Source organism: Pyxicephalus adspersus, chromosome 10, assembly GCF_032062135.1.
Source record: "Pyxicephalus adspersus chromosome 10, UCB_Pads_2.0, whole genome shotgun sequence".
In the NCBI taxonomy this organism is placed as follows: Eukaryota; Metazoa; Chordata; class Amphibia; order Anura; family Pyxicephalidae; genus Pyxicephalus; species Pyxicephalus adspersus.
In genome coordinates this window covers 1,068,581-1,084,128 of record NC_092867.1, presented here as the reverse complement: position 1 = coordinate 1,084,128, position 15,548 = coordinate 1,068,581, and the positions used below count along the sequence as shown (strand labels likewise).

At 41.6% G+C, this 15,548-nt stretch overlaps 1 protein-coding gene across 1 annotated transcript in view; it reads right to left on the bottom strand.

Annotated features, from left to right (window-relative positions):
* The window catches only part of LOC140339618 (rap1 GTPase-activating protein 1-like), a 40,204-nt gene that overhangs the window by 8,641 nt on the left and 16,015 nt on the right, over positions 1–15,548 (bottom strand). Inside the window, 6 exon segments of the mRNA XM_072424389.1 lie at positions 1,886–2,149; positions 3,463–3,592; positions 4,302–4,402; positions 4,984–5,067; positions 5,656–5,709; positions 5,849–5,927. Coding sequence (XP_072280490.1) covers positions 1,886–2,149; positions 3,463–3,592; positions 4,302–4,402; positions 4,984–5,067; positions 5,656–5,709; positions 5,849–5,927 — 712 coding nt within the window.

The window sequence follows — 15,548 nt, the reverse complement described above, 5'->3', positions numbered from 1 at the left end:
ATGAGTGAAGCAATCAATAGTAGCTTGTTTTTGGATCCTATCAATGTAAAATGATAATATGTGCATGTGATAATTCAAATGGAACAGATTCAATTATATATTACATGTATACAATATCCTTATATACAAGATAACACTTGCAATCGGTACATCCCCTAGATGACTTAGGGTTATTATCCCTGCTGCAAGGGAGCACAAAAAACTCAATTTGGGGTATATGATTGGCTCCTTTACAGCATGGTTTCCATTTCTCCTTTAAGTCAGTCCAAACCTGCCTATGATATGGTGACGTCTGTGTGTATTTTACAGCTCAGCTATGGGAATTATACATTAATTCAGTTGTAGGCTGTTATTTATGTCAAGAGGAGATTGGGGGCCAAAGCTTCTACCTTGCCTACCTGGCCCCATCCTGCCCTCATCCAGCTCTGTGCACCAGTACCATGTTGTTCTGGTATTTGTATTTTCCCGAGAGGTTATTGAGATAAGTTGTGCCTGTGCTTTCTGTAAATGTAAACTCGGCATGTAACATTATAATGGTAGCTGTACCGGTGACTTATAATAGCCAGTGCCCTATGGATTATATTATACAGCTAGCTTTTCCATCAAGGTATGAATTGCTGGTGTTTCTTCCCCTGCAGTGTTTGCCGCCCTCTGTTCCTTGGCTGAGCCAGGATAACGAATGGAGAAAATGTTTTATTCAGGGACAAGCACTTGCTAAATAATTGATCATAATATGATAGCGGCTAGGCAAAGAATATTAGGAATTTCCTGCAGGGTACTACTGTCCTCTTCTGGCTATTTGGAGAAAAAGAGAAAAAGCTAACAAAGTAACATTGCCATCTAACGGCAGCTTTAATTCTATCAAAAGAACTTATATTTGTATTGTTTTAACAACTCGTTCAAAAATCTTGTGTTTGGTCATTTTCATCTCCCAGCCAGTCAATAGCTGAAAAACTGCCACCGCCATTCTTATTTTACAAATGAGTGATCATCCCGGTGGTTCTGATTTGCAGTAGGAGGGTGGTTGTCAATGTCCCCATTCTTTAAAAAATATTGAAATATTGACCACAGTTTCACCGGTGTGAATTAAGCTTCATTCCCCCAACTTTGGGCCTGGTTTATTAAAGTTCTTTAAGACTGGAGAGGATTCACTTTTATCAGTGAAGCTGGATGATCCAGCAAACCTGGAATGGATTTGTAAAAAATAAGTTGCTATTTGTTCACAAATGTTTTTAATCCTGGAGCAGATCCATTCCCAGTTTGTTGGATCACCCACCTTCACTGATTAAAATATATTCTCACCAGTCTTGGAGAGCTTTAATAAATCAGGCCCAAAGTTATAATAATATGCAAGTTTGCTGGATTAGCCTAAACCTAACACCTGATACCATTTATATTTGCACGTGTTCAACAACGTTTTTTTTGTCAATTACAATGCTTGGTGTGAAACAAAATTTTATACCGATTTTTAATCGAAAATTAGGGGTGCGCGTTATACACGAGTGCGCGTTATACTCGAATAAATACGGTATGTATATACATATATATGTATATATATATATATAAATATATATATATATATGGTGTACCTTTAAAAGTTTGTCAGTATCTACAAATTTTTTTAAAGCTGTTTGCTTGCTTTGATAGGAAAAGACTACAGAAGAATTACCAAGAAACCTGCTTCTCCTGGGCAGCATTTGGTCACATGACCTTGTGATGATGTGAAGGATCTGAGTTCAGATTGGCTGATTCTGTTCTTCAGTAAATAAAATATCCATGTGATCAAAGGTTGTCTATATTTTGTGGGTTTGTTGCATAGTCACTATAAACTCAGGACAAAGCCTATTTGAATCTTGACATCCTCTGCATCCATTCTCCTTCCTACTTGTGGGAATTACCCCAAAATATCTAGAGGGGGGCAGTGGATGAAAATGTAGTATAAAGTGATCCCAGCTGCTGCTCTGTAGATGGATTTATCCCACAAAACTCTCACCTTGTACAAAGTGTTGCCATTGTGGCTTCTGCAGGACTGGACGACGATGAAGCAATGGAGGAAATGTGAGGTTATCATATCTGGTGAGAATACCGAGCCATCGTCCTGATACACCAATGAGACAATATCATTCCCAATGTGACGTTTTCTCTGCAGCTGGAAAGAAAATTCTAATTAGGAAGAGCAAACTATATTAATCTATTTGTCATTGTGACTCGCCCCTCTCCCACAATTCAAAACATTTTCCCAGGTGGCGTGAGCTGCTGGAGAAATCTGGCACAGATTCATTTCAAACTTCAAAATCTTGATTAAACAACACAGATGGCAAAAAAAGAGAAATGGGATTTACTTGTACTCTATCCAAATTGAAAAAACGTTATTTAATATATACAGTACTAATATTAATTCAGCACCTTGGATTGGCTTCAGCTCACCTGAGGTCTTCTCATTGGACAGTGAATCTAACAGAACTAACATAATGCTTTCTGGGGTTTTCTACTTCTTCCAGTTGCTGCAAAGTAACTGATAACAGTCATTCTAATAGAACACTGCCATGCAATGACTCATGCAATGAAAAATGCAGACCTACCCAAACCTGTTCTTTAAGCTGTGGCCCCTAAAGCAAAATCTTAACAAGCCAAGTATTTATAATTCAATACTTGGTTGAAAAAAAAAAGAAAAATAACATAGTTCCTGGTGAACCTATGAGATTGTCCCACCTTGGTTAATGGGTGGTCCTTGCACCCTTACGTCAGATGTGCTCGGGCTGAACTTCCAGAAATACCACTAAGGACACAATGGGGCGAATTCATCCAATAACCAAGGGCTAAGCATGCTGGTGTTGAATAAAGCATTGGGCTTGATGTAACATTGATGTCTAAGGTGGAACATGGGGTGCTTCACAAAGGTAGATGGAATACCGGGGGCTGGGCTACTCTGTTACCATTAAGATAGCCGCAATATAGACGGTGTAGCGATAAAGGGTCATTAGAGAGCTAAGGTGCCTTAAGGTTGAGACAATCAGCTGATGAACTAAGAGGACCCAACCACTGGACAGCTATTTGGAAGTATCCATGCCACACGGTCCGTGATATGGACACCCAAAGAAGGTTCCCTTCTCCTGAACAAGGGAGAAGACTTAGGACTTGCAAATTATGTGACTTCAGCTTTAAATGAGTAAAAAAGAGGCATAAAGGTTTCCTGGGAAAGAAAAAGATTGGTAAAGTGGATGTGGATAGCAGGGAATCCAAGTAATTGGGTTCCATTTGGCTTCCCATGACCCAAAGAAAGAAGTGAATGGTGAACCCCTTGTATTCTCTGTTATTATTTGCTGGAAAGAAAATCTAACCAGCATCTATCTATAAATGATGGGTATGTTAAGAACCAAATAAAGCACATTGGTAGATTGTATACCAATGAGGAGCACATATAACACAACCAGGTGACCAGATGTCCAAAAACACACTGACCTGCTGTGTGTCCCCAGGGGTGTACGGAAGTTTGGTTGACACGTGGAACATGATCTCATGACCACGGAATGACGTGTACACAGACTCCGTTCCTGTCTGACCTTGGGATACATCCAGACCCCCGCGGAACCTGCACCAGATAAAGAGAATATAAGGGTCAGGCCACACAGAGGATAATTAGATTCTTGGTTCATGCTGGAGGATTTACGTGTTTTTTGGGTTGTAACATTAGCCATTTTTAGGGGTCCCCTTGGGGGCAAAGTTTAAGTAAATCCATTGCAAGTTTTCTTGATCACCCAGGTTTTCCCATAATAGTGTATCTTCTCCAGCCGGACAGAGCTTTCATAAATAAGGCCTAGTATATCCTATTGAGGTGTATTAGGACTACAAACAAAGCAGGTCAAGGTGGACATCCACTCTTTGGACATAGCTGTCCATATACAAATGGAAAAATCAGCATCTGACCAGAATGCACATCCACAAGAGCCCCTAGACCAAGGTTTTCAACCCTTTTAACATGAAGGAACTATTGAAATACCTTTCATGTCTTCAGGGAACCCCGGCTATATTTATTATATCCACAGCTCAGTACATTAGTGTGGTGGTCAGTGGGATAAATTCCTCTTACATTGCTGGCCAGTGGGAGGAATGTCACCCTTACAGATAATTGGTGTCAGTTATACTGACCTGAGAGGTGCAAACTGCTCATTGCTCATGAAACGCCTGTTGACTGCTAGACAAACCCTAGGGTTCCATGGAACCTTGGTACAGAACTACTGCTTGAACTGATGTCATTTATCAAAAAATATCTGTCCTGGCCTTTTGGGTTTTTTACTCACCCTTTAAAGTTCTGTAGCTGGATCTTTTCCCCCAGGAAATCGATAAATTCAGAAAAGCCCAAGCTCTCCTCTGTGTTACTGAATAACTCTGACTCTGTGACCTGAAACAGAAAGGAGGAACACGAGTGGGTTGGTTCTAATAGTGGCCACGCATTTATCCATATAATCAATCCCTATGTTCACACATCAAATTAAGAAAAAGGCACCAATTTCCCATAGTCACATACTGAACATTTGAAAAAGTCCATCCGGTTCAATGAATGATAATTGAATGATTAATCAAACAAAATTCTGCTCAAAGAACCTAAAACTCAGGAATGACCCAGAGGAAGGCTAACAAGCCATAACATAGAATGATCCAATTAGCTCTAACAAGGAAAAAAATTGTTCCTGATAACCCTAAGGCAATGGGAATTTCCCTGGATCAACAATCCATTGTAATATTCTGTGCATTTGGAAAAACTTTCTAGCTTACTTTAAAAAAGTTCTGCAGAGATGGCTAAGTTGCCCCCTTGTCCTTTGTACTGACCTTAAAATTAATACCTTGGCCCCAGGTTCACGATATGGACCCTGTATCTTCTCAATTCCTCTGAAATGGGGGTCAGAATTTCTCCTCTGGGTTGTGGGTCAGACGCTCCATCACTGTATAGTAATTATTAATTTGCATACATTTTTTTCTTACCTGTCCAGGTTTTTGATAGATAACCCCGAATTTGAAGTTATTGGTCATGACGTGTTCATCAAATGTCACCAGGAGCTGAGAGGCCTGAAGAAACAATTGTCAAAGCACATCGAAGACATCAAAGCCATGCCAAACCTAACCAGCAAGGTCTACACATAAAGACTTATTGAGTGCAATATACCCCGGACGTATCACAGCATATCAGGATTTATGTTTTATGAGTTTGCCTTGAATCCTAAAACGTGGTTGGTTGGGCTATGGTTGGGCCATCTCCTATTGAGGATCTCCCAATCATTATTGATCCGCATCTCCTTTTTTATTCAGCTTCCACGGCAGGAACATTTTACTGTTATAGGGCAGGGGTCTGCAACCTGCGGCTCCGGAGCATGTTTTGCGGCTCCAGACTATTTTTCTTTAGTGGAAGAGGAGGCAAAATGGCTCTTTTGATAGTAAAGGTTGCTGACCCCTGGTATAGTGGAATTATTTCAGATACCGAGTAGTGGATTTTGGGAGTTGAATATAAAGGAACACCGCAGAGATTTCCATATAAAACATTTTACAAATGCATGGAGGACTTTTTCCCCAAAAATATGCCCTTCATGTTTTCTGAAAAATGTTTCTTATCACATTACAATGTGATATGTTTGCTAAATGTAAGTGTAAAGATCTCACCTTCATGAAGAGAACTGGGAAGAACCTCTCCACAGATAGTTCCTGACATAACACCTGAAAAAGGTAAACTTCGTTTTAGCAGACATAGGATGAGTCCACAAGATGTACACAGAGCAGGGAATTAATATTTAAACAAATCATGGGAAAAGCCGCATTTATTATATTACATAGTATCAATATTGCAGCTCTGTACCTGCGCCATCTGAACCGCGCCTGGAAGTTGCTGGAAGCCAGACGCTTCAATCACCTGGTGTTTGGTACCAGACTTAGTTCTACAATAGAAATTTGAGAAACATTTGGCATCACATTATATATTGGTTTTTTTTTTTCATCTTATGTTTTTTTATTTCATCTAAATACTTGAATACCCGAATAATATTTAATCTAATTCAGCTATATAAATATATAAATGTCATCACATGTTACAAATCCCTAGAACCCCGAGAAGTTTATAACTCTTCCTCTGCAAGGGATAATCACCAGATGAACCTCTGCTGACTTCAGCCTCTAATCATGGTTAAATCATTCCCCTAGGTAATTTTAGGGAAAAAAAGTAATGACAAAAGTCTGTCTCTTGGAAATTAAGCAGAATGGATCTCTGAATAATGCCAGTGAATATCTGTACAGATGCTAAATTGACGCCTGAAACAATCACATTCATCCTGGGTGACAAAAATCTAGTTTCTGTACAAAGTATGAGAACTACACTAAGAAGTCTGATTATAAAACAGTGATTCTGACATTCCCTGAATTATTCCCGGATGGAGAACCTTCCAGGTCCATCTGTTTTAATGCCAGTAATTGATTGTCCACCGGGGAATATTTGAGGAAATGTCGGATTTAGTACTTTATAAACAGGTTCCTAAAGGAAGAAAATGAACGATTTCTTCAATATTAAATATTTTCAGTCATTAAGTATCCAGCTTGAAAAAAAAACATTTATTTCATTATAACTTTTTGTTTTTCTTTGCACCCTATCCAGTGAAACCTAATATTTGGTGATAATGATTGAAAGTTAGATGGAAAATGATGCATTGTAGAATAAATATTGTATCATATAGATCCTTTACAATTCTTTCAGCCATTGCTGAGATCACGTAGGCACAGAAGTACAAATCTTCCATATTGTGAATAAAAAGAATGAAGGGTACCCTGCATTGTACTGAAATCTGCTGGATGTGATTCCTTCATTATATCTTAATAACAGAAAAGTTCCCAGATAGAAAAATGCCACCATGGCTGGTTCTACACTTTTTGTTGCCTTAGGCCAGGTGTCAGCAAACTTTTTTGGCTACGAGGCCATTTTAGGAGGCCAAGAAGGCACAGTAGGCCGGACTCTCTCCCGAGTCCCGGGCTGATAGCTCCGCCCCCCAGGAACTCCCCTGAAGGGAAATCCCTCTCCTCCACAATGCATACAGAGGGAATGTCCCCCTACCCCGGTGGTGGAAGTATTACCGTTGGCCGCGGTAAATATGGAAGGAAGGCGTAACAAAGAGCCACATGCGGCTCCGGAGCTGCGGGTTGCCGGCCAGGATAAGGCCAGATCGACCAGGGGATGTTAGGCCAGAATGAACTACTGACTAGGCTGTATCTGGCCCAAGGTTCAGGCCTTAGGCAAACATTGAGAAGCCACCCATCCACTATTTCAGACAGGAAGAAGAAATACTGGTACTTGGTACTTACCACACCCTTACTGTTGCACCAACACCACAACTAAAAATAGTGATCAGAGTGCTCCATAGTAATACCCTTCTCTCCTACCGATAAATGCCACTTATGGATGATAACAGACTTTGCAAAAATTACAACCACAGAAAAGTGAAATCCAAAATTTTGGAGTATGTAACATAACAATAGGGAAACTTGTAGCAGTCACATCCAAGCGGGGTTAACCCCATTTTCATTGGGATACAGAATGCAAAAATAAAATGTTATCTACTATAACTAAAACTGAAAGAAAACATTTTGGCTACACATTACTTTATTGTCAGTCCTAGACTTTGCCAGGTTAAATTGCAGTTCAAACTTTTTACAGTATATTCCAGGTAAATACTGCAGCCAACATAATATTATGCTACATGAAAAATCTTAACATGGTAAGTAATGAACGTCGGTGTGCGGTAATGTCCTGCAAATATAAATACAAAATCTAAAGTCTAAATCTTTTATCCTAAAAACAAAGTTATGTTAGGAGAAGCGTATCTGTCTGGCCATCCTGTGCTGCACCATCGCAGTATAAAACACGGTTTATTCTTTCCAGCAATGACATTTGCAGCAGCAAGGAGAACCCAGATAGCAGCAGCCCCTGCTTCCCTGTAGCCGTGCAGCCTGATGGATTATGGCATCCCCAGCACCATTCTGTGGGCTGCACGGCTGAAGGGGATTTTAGAGGTAATTAGTTCCTGACACAGTCCTGCCCTGCTTTTGGCTGCTGGGACTTTATAGCCTCTCAGCTCCCAGTCACCGGGGCCCGTTATAGCGTATAGCTGGGCTAATCTGCGTCGGAGAGACATTCATCCGATTTACTATTGCTGACTTTGCCTGATTCTGACCCTGCACCAACCTTTTGCCTGTGACCCTGACTGAGAGTTCGGAGTCTCAGAGAAGACGCGGGCGGGCACAAGGTGGCGGACAGTAGACGTACATGTACATACAGTATGTAATTTATAACACAGCACTGTATATGTTTACTTCTACCGTTACAATTTAAATGGTAATGTCAATTATAACATCAATTTTAAATGAACTTGAAGTGTTTTGTGGACATATTTATTGTTTAACATATGAAGATAGGTATTTATAGGCCTATGTTAGTTGTCCATCCAAAATTCACAGGGGGTCTAAGAACATAACCCCTGCAAATTTCCGATATTACTATATTGCTTTATCTGTGGGCTCTTGGTTTTGTGGCCAGCCCATTCCCAGACACCGTGGGAATGAAGTCCTGAGGTCATCTGTGTGCTGGAAAACGAAACCAATCTCCCGAGGCTGAGGGTCTGGTGTGGTCCGGTGATGACCAGGGCCATACAAGTACTCACCGCCATGGAAGATCTCTACAAACAAGTCCGGCTCCTAACAGATGCAGCGTGTCCCAGAGAGCGGGGTTAGTGATCTCCCTTCTCCAAGGGGATTCTCAGACCTGGGCCTATAACCTGCCCGAGGGGGACCCAGCTCTCTCCTTTTGGACTCTTTTTTTCTAGGCCATGGGGATTCTATATGCAGACCCAGACCTGGCATCAACGGCTGAGGCAAACCTCCAGTCCAAGAGTATGCTGCAGAGTTTCACAGCCCGGCCGTCAGTTCACAGTGGAATGATCCAGCACTCTGCAGTCAATTTCTCCTGGGCCAATCCAATGCCATTAAGGACATTCTTGTTATTCGCTCATTACCGAATTCTTTGGATGAGACTATCCAATTGGCCATCAGGATTCGTAAGCGCCGGCAAGGAAAGTCTATTTATATCTGCTACACCCTCAGGACCCCCTATCGCCTCTGAGCCCAGTCCTCCTTCCTCCCTGTCTGAGCAGCCAGTGCAGTTGGGCTCCTGCAGGCTGTCAGCCACAGAAGGGTTGAGGAGAAGATCAAAGGGCTCCGTCTGTATTGTGGAGAACCTAGTTTTTTCGGGCAATCAGAAGAAGCCAGGGAAACTTCATTGCCTAGGTATGCCCCTGGACACCCACCTAGGCAGGCAGGTACTTCCATTACAATCTAATTGTATCCTTATTCTTCAGCATTGCCAGGCATTCCTGGATAGCGCTGCTGCTAGACATTTGATGGATATATCTCTGGCCCACTCCCTTGGAATTCCAGTTGTTATGTATTGACTATAAATGATTCTCCTTTGCAGCAAGGAAAACCAACATCCAGAACTCCTGAGGTTCTGGTTCTGGTTAAGGTGGGTGCTGCTCACTCAGAAATGTTTTTATCCCCTGAACATTCCTTCATCCTCTGTAATTTTAGGACTGCTATGGTTGTGTAAGCATAACCCTGTAATTGATTGGGAATCCAAAAAACCAGTGCCTGTTGTAGCATTTATCTGGGCCAATCTGTGCTGGAGAGACATTCATCTGATTTACTAGTGCTGACTCTTATTCTGCCCCTGCGAGTTGTCCTGGGGGACACAACCAGTCTCCCGAGGCTGAGCGGGGGCTATAGGTGAAGACTGGGGCGTTAGTTTAGGGGACTGGTGTCTGGCGAGGACTGGTGGGGACCAGGGCTTTACACATTTTTTACCTATTTCTTGCTAAAGAAAAATTTTTCAATACCATCAACAGAAAGTGTTAATCCAGAAAAAATATTTGATTTAGTAAAGTACCAAAAGTAATGGCACCTAGCTCAAAATATATTGGCATATCCCAGGCCCCGCCATCCCCCCTACTTTACCATATTGGGCCATAAAAAACAAAAACCCCAGACCCCCCACTACAATAAGAAGAGGTAAGGATATGTCTCCCTGTTCTGCCAACATAAATGGAGAATATATATAGTTGGGAGAGGAAAGGAATATTCTAACAACACAATGATAGCCACCTGGACATCCCATAGCTGTAGTCAAAATCCCCCACCACTGGTGGTGTGTTTAGTAGTTGTGCATATCCCTCCTGTTACCCACAATTTGGTGAATTCTGGATCCAGACCCAAGAGGTTTAATCTGAATTTAGGACCCATCTCTTGTGAGGCTGGTATCCACATGTTTATACTCACAATAGGAGAAAGTAGGCAAATTGTTATGCGGTGGGATAAAATGGTCTGTGTACAATAATTGCTGTGATTTCACTTGTTTAATAGTCATACTGTTCCCAAGTACGTTAGTAATGAGCAGCAAACACATTTGTTTAACTCCTATCTCTGGATTAGCTCGATACTTTGGAGAAATTTGCACCTTTATGAGCATTGTGTGCCCCTTTTTAAACTCCAATTTATCCATACATTAGCTCTGAATTCTCTCCCTAGCAGTACCAAAAATGGTGCCCCCAAGGTGGAAGCACTGTCTGCCCGGTTTTTAGATCCTGCTTGTCCCTAGAAGAACTTCCCCTGCCCTCTTTTTAACTCCTGTCTTCTGGATTGGCTTCAAGCTGTCCAGTATTAGCTGAAAATGCCTTTTTTATTGTGACATCAGCCCTCCATAATAGACAGCCATGGCAATGGCAGTCTGTCCTTGGTTGTTCATCCTCAGAATCCAATTCTAATCAGATCTACCTCCAATCGAGCAACCAAGGTTTTCATGTTAGAATGTGTAGGCAAGGTCTAATTCAAGGTCCCCGACAAGGCCATGTTCTAGGAAACTGTTAATGTAAATGCAGAAAGACAATATCCATATCCATGGAAGGCAGGACTGTCCAGTCCAAGGTACGAGTCCGCATAGCTCACGTCTGGGCCTTGGGGCACCATGTGGCCTGAGGAGGATGTCATGCAGGGTCCCATAGTCCACAATCAGATAGTTCTGGAAAATGAGAGTCCCCTCATTGGATAAGAACTATCCCAAAAAACTGGCATCTCTCACCACAAATCCGAACCTGGCATGACCCAGTCCAGGAGTTGGGGACACCATCTGCAAGGATATCCCTTATGGCTTATTCACCAGTATACTAATGCTGTGTGAATGCATACAACACACATCCAACAATAATGAAAAGCTCAAACAACCCTAAACATAACAGCAGCTAATATGTAACTATATTCAAGTATACAACATATATACAGCAGCTGATATCCCCGCATTGCCCGGGTATTTATTTATTGCAATCTTATATTATACAGGAAAAGGAATCCAATAAAGCTATAGTGATTTTCTTGTCTATGCACAATGATAGCCACCTGGACATCCCATAGCTGTAGTCAAAATCCCCCACCACTGGTGGTGTGTTTAGTAGTTGTGCATATCCCTCCTGTTACCCACAATTTGGTGAATTCTGGATCCAGACCCAAGAGGTTTAATCTGAATTTAGGACCCATCTCTTGTGAGGCTGGTATCCACATGTTTATACTCACAATAGGAGAAAGTAGGCAAATTGTTATGCGGTGGGATAAAATGGTCTGTGTACAATAATTGCTGTGATTTCACTTGTTTAATAGTCATACTGTTCCCAAGTACGTTAGTAATGAGCAGCAAACACATTTGTTTAACTCCTATCTCTGGATTAGCTCGATACTTTGGAGAAAATTGCACCTTTATGAGCATTGTGTGCCCCTTTTTAAACTCCAATTTATCCATACATTAGCTCTGAATTCTCTCCCTAGCAGTACCAAAAATGGTGCCCCCAAGGTGGAAGCACTGTCTGCCCGGTTTTTAGATCCTGCTTGTCCCTAGAAGAACTTCCCCTGCCCTCTTTTTAACTCCTGTCTTCTGGATTGGCTTCAAGCTGTCCAGTATTAGCTGAAAATGCCTTTTTTATTGTGACATCAGCCCTCCATAATAGACAGCCATGGCAATGGCAGTCTGTCCTTGGTTGTCCATCCTCAGAATCCAATTCTAATCAGATCTACCTCCAATCGAGCAACCAAGGTTTTCATGTTAGAATGTGTAGGCAAGGTCTAATCCAAGGTCCCCGACAAGGCCATGTTCTAGGAAACTGACAATGTAAATGCAGAAAGACAATATCCATATCCATGGAAGGCAAGACTGTCCAGTCCAACGTACGAGTCCACATAGCTCACGTCTGGGCCTTGGGGCACCATGTACCCTGAGGAGGATGTCATGCAGGGTCCCATAGTCCACAATCAGATAGTTCTGGAAAATGAGAGTCCCCCTCATTGGATAAGACCTATCCCAAAAAACTGGCATCTCCCACCACAAATCCGAACCTGGCATGACCCAGTCCAGGAGTTGGGGACACCATCTGCAAGGATATCCCTTATGGCTTATTCACCACTATACTAATGCTGTGTGAATGCATACAACACACATCCAACAATAATGAAAAGCTCGAACAACCCTAAACATAACAGCAGCTAATATGTAACTATATTCAAGTATACAACATATATACACCAGCTGATATCCCCGCATTGCCCGGGTATTTATTTATTGCAATCTTATATTATACAGGAAAAGGAATCCAATAAAGCTATAGTGATTTTCTTGTCTATGGTGTGGTTTCATTTATTTTGCCTTTGATTGCACTCGGCCAATTGCCTTACGTTTTCTCCAGGGCATTATTACAGACCAGAAATTTGTAAAGGAGTCCAAAAAAAGTATTTAAAAATATAAGCAAAAGGCACACTGTCATATATGACCAATACATACACACATACATACATGCAAATATATCTCTGACATATACCACAGATCAGCGGTGCACTCACATGAGTCGGACTTAAATGTCTAGAAAGTTTGGTTTAAATGTCTCAATGTGTTTCCTAGTGATCACATACACACACATATGTACATACATCCAAATATAGCTCGGACATATACCATAGTGCTGTACAGAGAACACTGAGCCAGTCCGATCAGTATCTGTACAGAGGAGCTGACACTCTAATGTCCCCCCACAGTCACACACTATTATTATACATTTATATAGCTCTGACATTTGGTGATGGTGCTAGGGTTGGTGGTGATGCTTGGGTGGGTGGTGGTGAGGAAACTACTAAAAAACAGGACATCCATCCACCAATGATGGATGAATCTGCTATGATGAAGGCTCACTCTGACCTGACACTTGATGGTGGACAAGACAGCACCTGAAGCCTTCTTTCAATTAAATTAATTAAAGCCGCGTACACGCATTCAATCTTTCACGATCCTTTCCAACAGCTAATCACTCCACAATTTAGAATGAGCGCGGTACATACATCACCATTCTGCTCTATGGAGAGGGGAGGGGGAGAACGACGGAGCGGCATGTTCATTATTCATCGTCTGTGGATCCGCCAGGGCGGTCATTTGGATGATGGACGGCAGGCGCTGTACACACTTCAGATTCTCGTATGAAATCTGCCCTGAGTCGATTATCGGGCGAGAACCATTGGAAGTGTGTACGTAGCTTTGGACTGCAGTTCTTAGTAGTCATCTCTCCGATATCAACAACGCTCTTGTAAAAGAAAAGAAGCAAGCATGCAGCTGAATCAGTTTCTCGATACGGTTGAAGGAGTTACAGTCTCTATTGGGCAAACTTAATTTTGCATGCAGAATTATGCCGATGGGCAGGATCTTTAGTCGGCGGTTGGCCGTTGCAACTGCTGGGGTGCGGCGTCCGGAACATTTTATTCGTTTGACTAGAGTGCTAAAAAGTGATTTGGGGGTGTGGCGGCGTTTTTTGGACCAATATAATGGTCGGTCTCTTTGGTTGGAATCTTCAGTTGATAATGAGTTCTTGGAGTTATGGACGGATGCGGCTGGAGGAGTTGGTTATGGGGCCTATTTTGCAGGTAAATGGAGTGCGGAGGCCTGGCCGGTGGAATGGGTGCAGTTGGGGTTGTGCAAGAACTTGGTTTTGTTGGAATTATTCCCAATTGTGGTGGCCTTAGCGCTGTGGGGTAGGCTGCTTGGTAATAAGAAAGTCAAGTTTCATTGCGATAACATGGGGGTGGTTGAGGTGATTAATAACAACTCCGCATCTTCCCCTCATGTCATTTGTCTGTTACAGCAGTTGGTTTTGTTGTGCTTGCGCTTTAATATTCATGTGCGCCTGGTGGTGGATCAAAAAGCAGCAAGATGCCGGAAGAAGAATTGGGGACTTTCATGGACCTGTGTTTATATGGTTTATGTTGTTAATAAATATAATTGTGTTAATAAAGGGGCTGCTATGGCCAATTATTTCCAACAGAGATGGTGTATGTGTTATTTGTGGTATGTACGTTGGAGGGGTGATTGGTTAAGCAGCGAAGGCTTCCTATACTGTACCCATGTCATGAGTGGAAAGACATAATTAATTCCACTGTTCACCCAGCTGAGAGATTTAGTTGACTCTTCTATAAGCATTACAAGGGACACATGCTGACACTGCTCTAACCTAAATAAACCTAATGGGGCTGATTTATTAAATACATCATTGGTAAGCATGTATGGTCCCTACACCATTTAAGCAGCGATTGTGAAGAAGCATTAATTGGCCACAGTTGTAGATGAAGTAACCCAAAATTTATCAAGGTAAGTCCACATTTAATTCTGCCATGCACATTTACTTAGACATTACACACACATAGACAAAAGTATGCAACAAGCAAATTCATTCAAATGTATTCATTGCTTTGGTACTACAACTGCTTCTGCTGATGGAAATAATGTTAATGGTGATGGTGGTGTGTCCTCAATTGCAGGAGTTGGGCCAAGAAACAGAAGAACGCTCCCAGCCATCCTCGTGTGTGCCAATTGAATGCTCTCCTAACAGAGCTAGTGGTGGTATATTCCCTGCCATAGGAGCCAGATACTTTAAAGAATGTATTGAATGTTTATCCCTAGAATATACCAAGCCAACATTATTTTTCAAAACAAACTGTTGCTGCATTCTATTAACACGTAGCTTGCAATGTCTCTGCATATTCCCAGGGGGAATTGTCACTCCCAAATCACCTAAGTGGTCCTCCACCGGTGTGAAGTGACATCCTTCCGCCATGTTTTATTTTATCATACATTCACATATATACACCCACACATTAAGACACATCATGTATGTACCGAATGACCCAGTAGCAAATCTTTATATGATACACTTATATTCATGTATTATATACATACCAAAATCATTCAGAATATGAATTGTATACATTCCGTGTATCTTTGTCTTATTTCTTATGTTGGCAATGTGATTTTTTGCTTTAGTATATGGATAATGTGATCATAATGATGTTAACATGAATATTTTTCTCTTTGTCAATGTTCTATTAACTAATATAACTGGGGATTAAAGCGTTAAAGTAAAAATAACAGAGATTGTTGATCCAGGGAA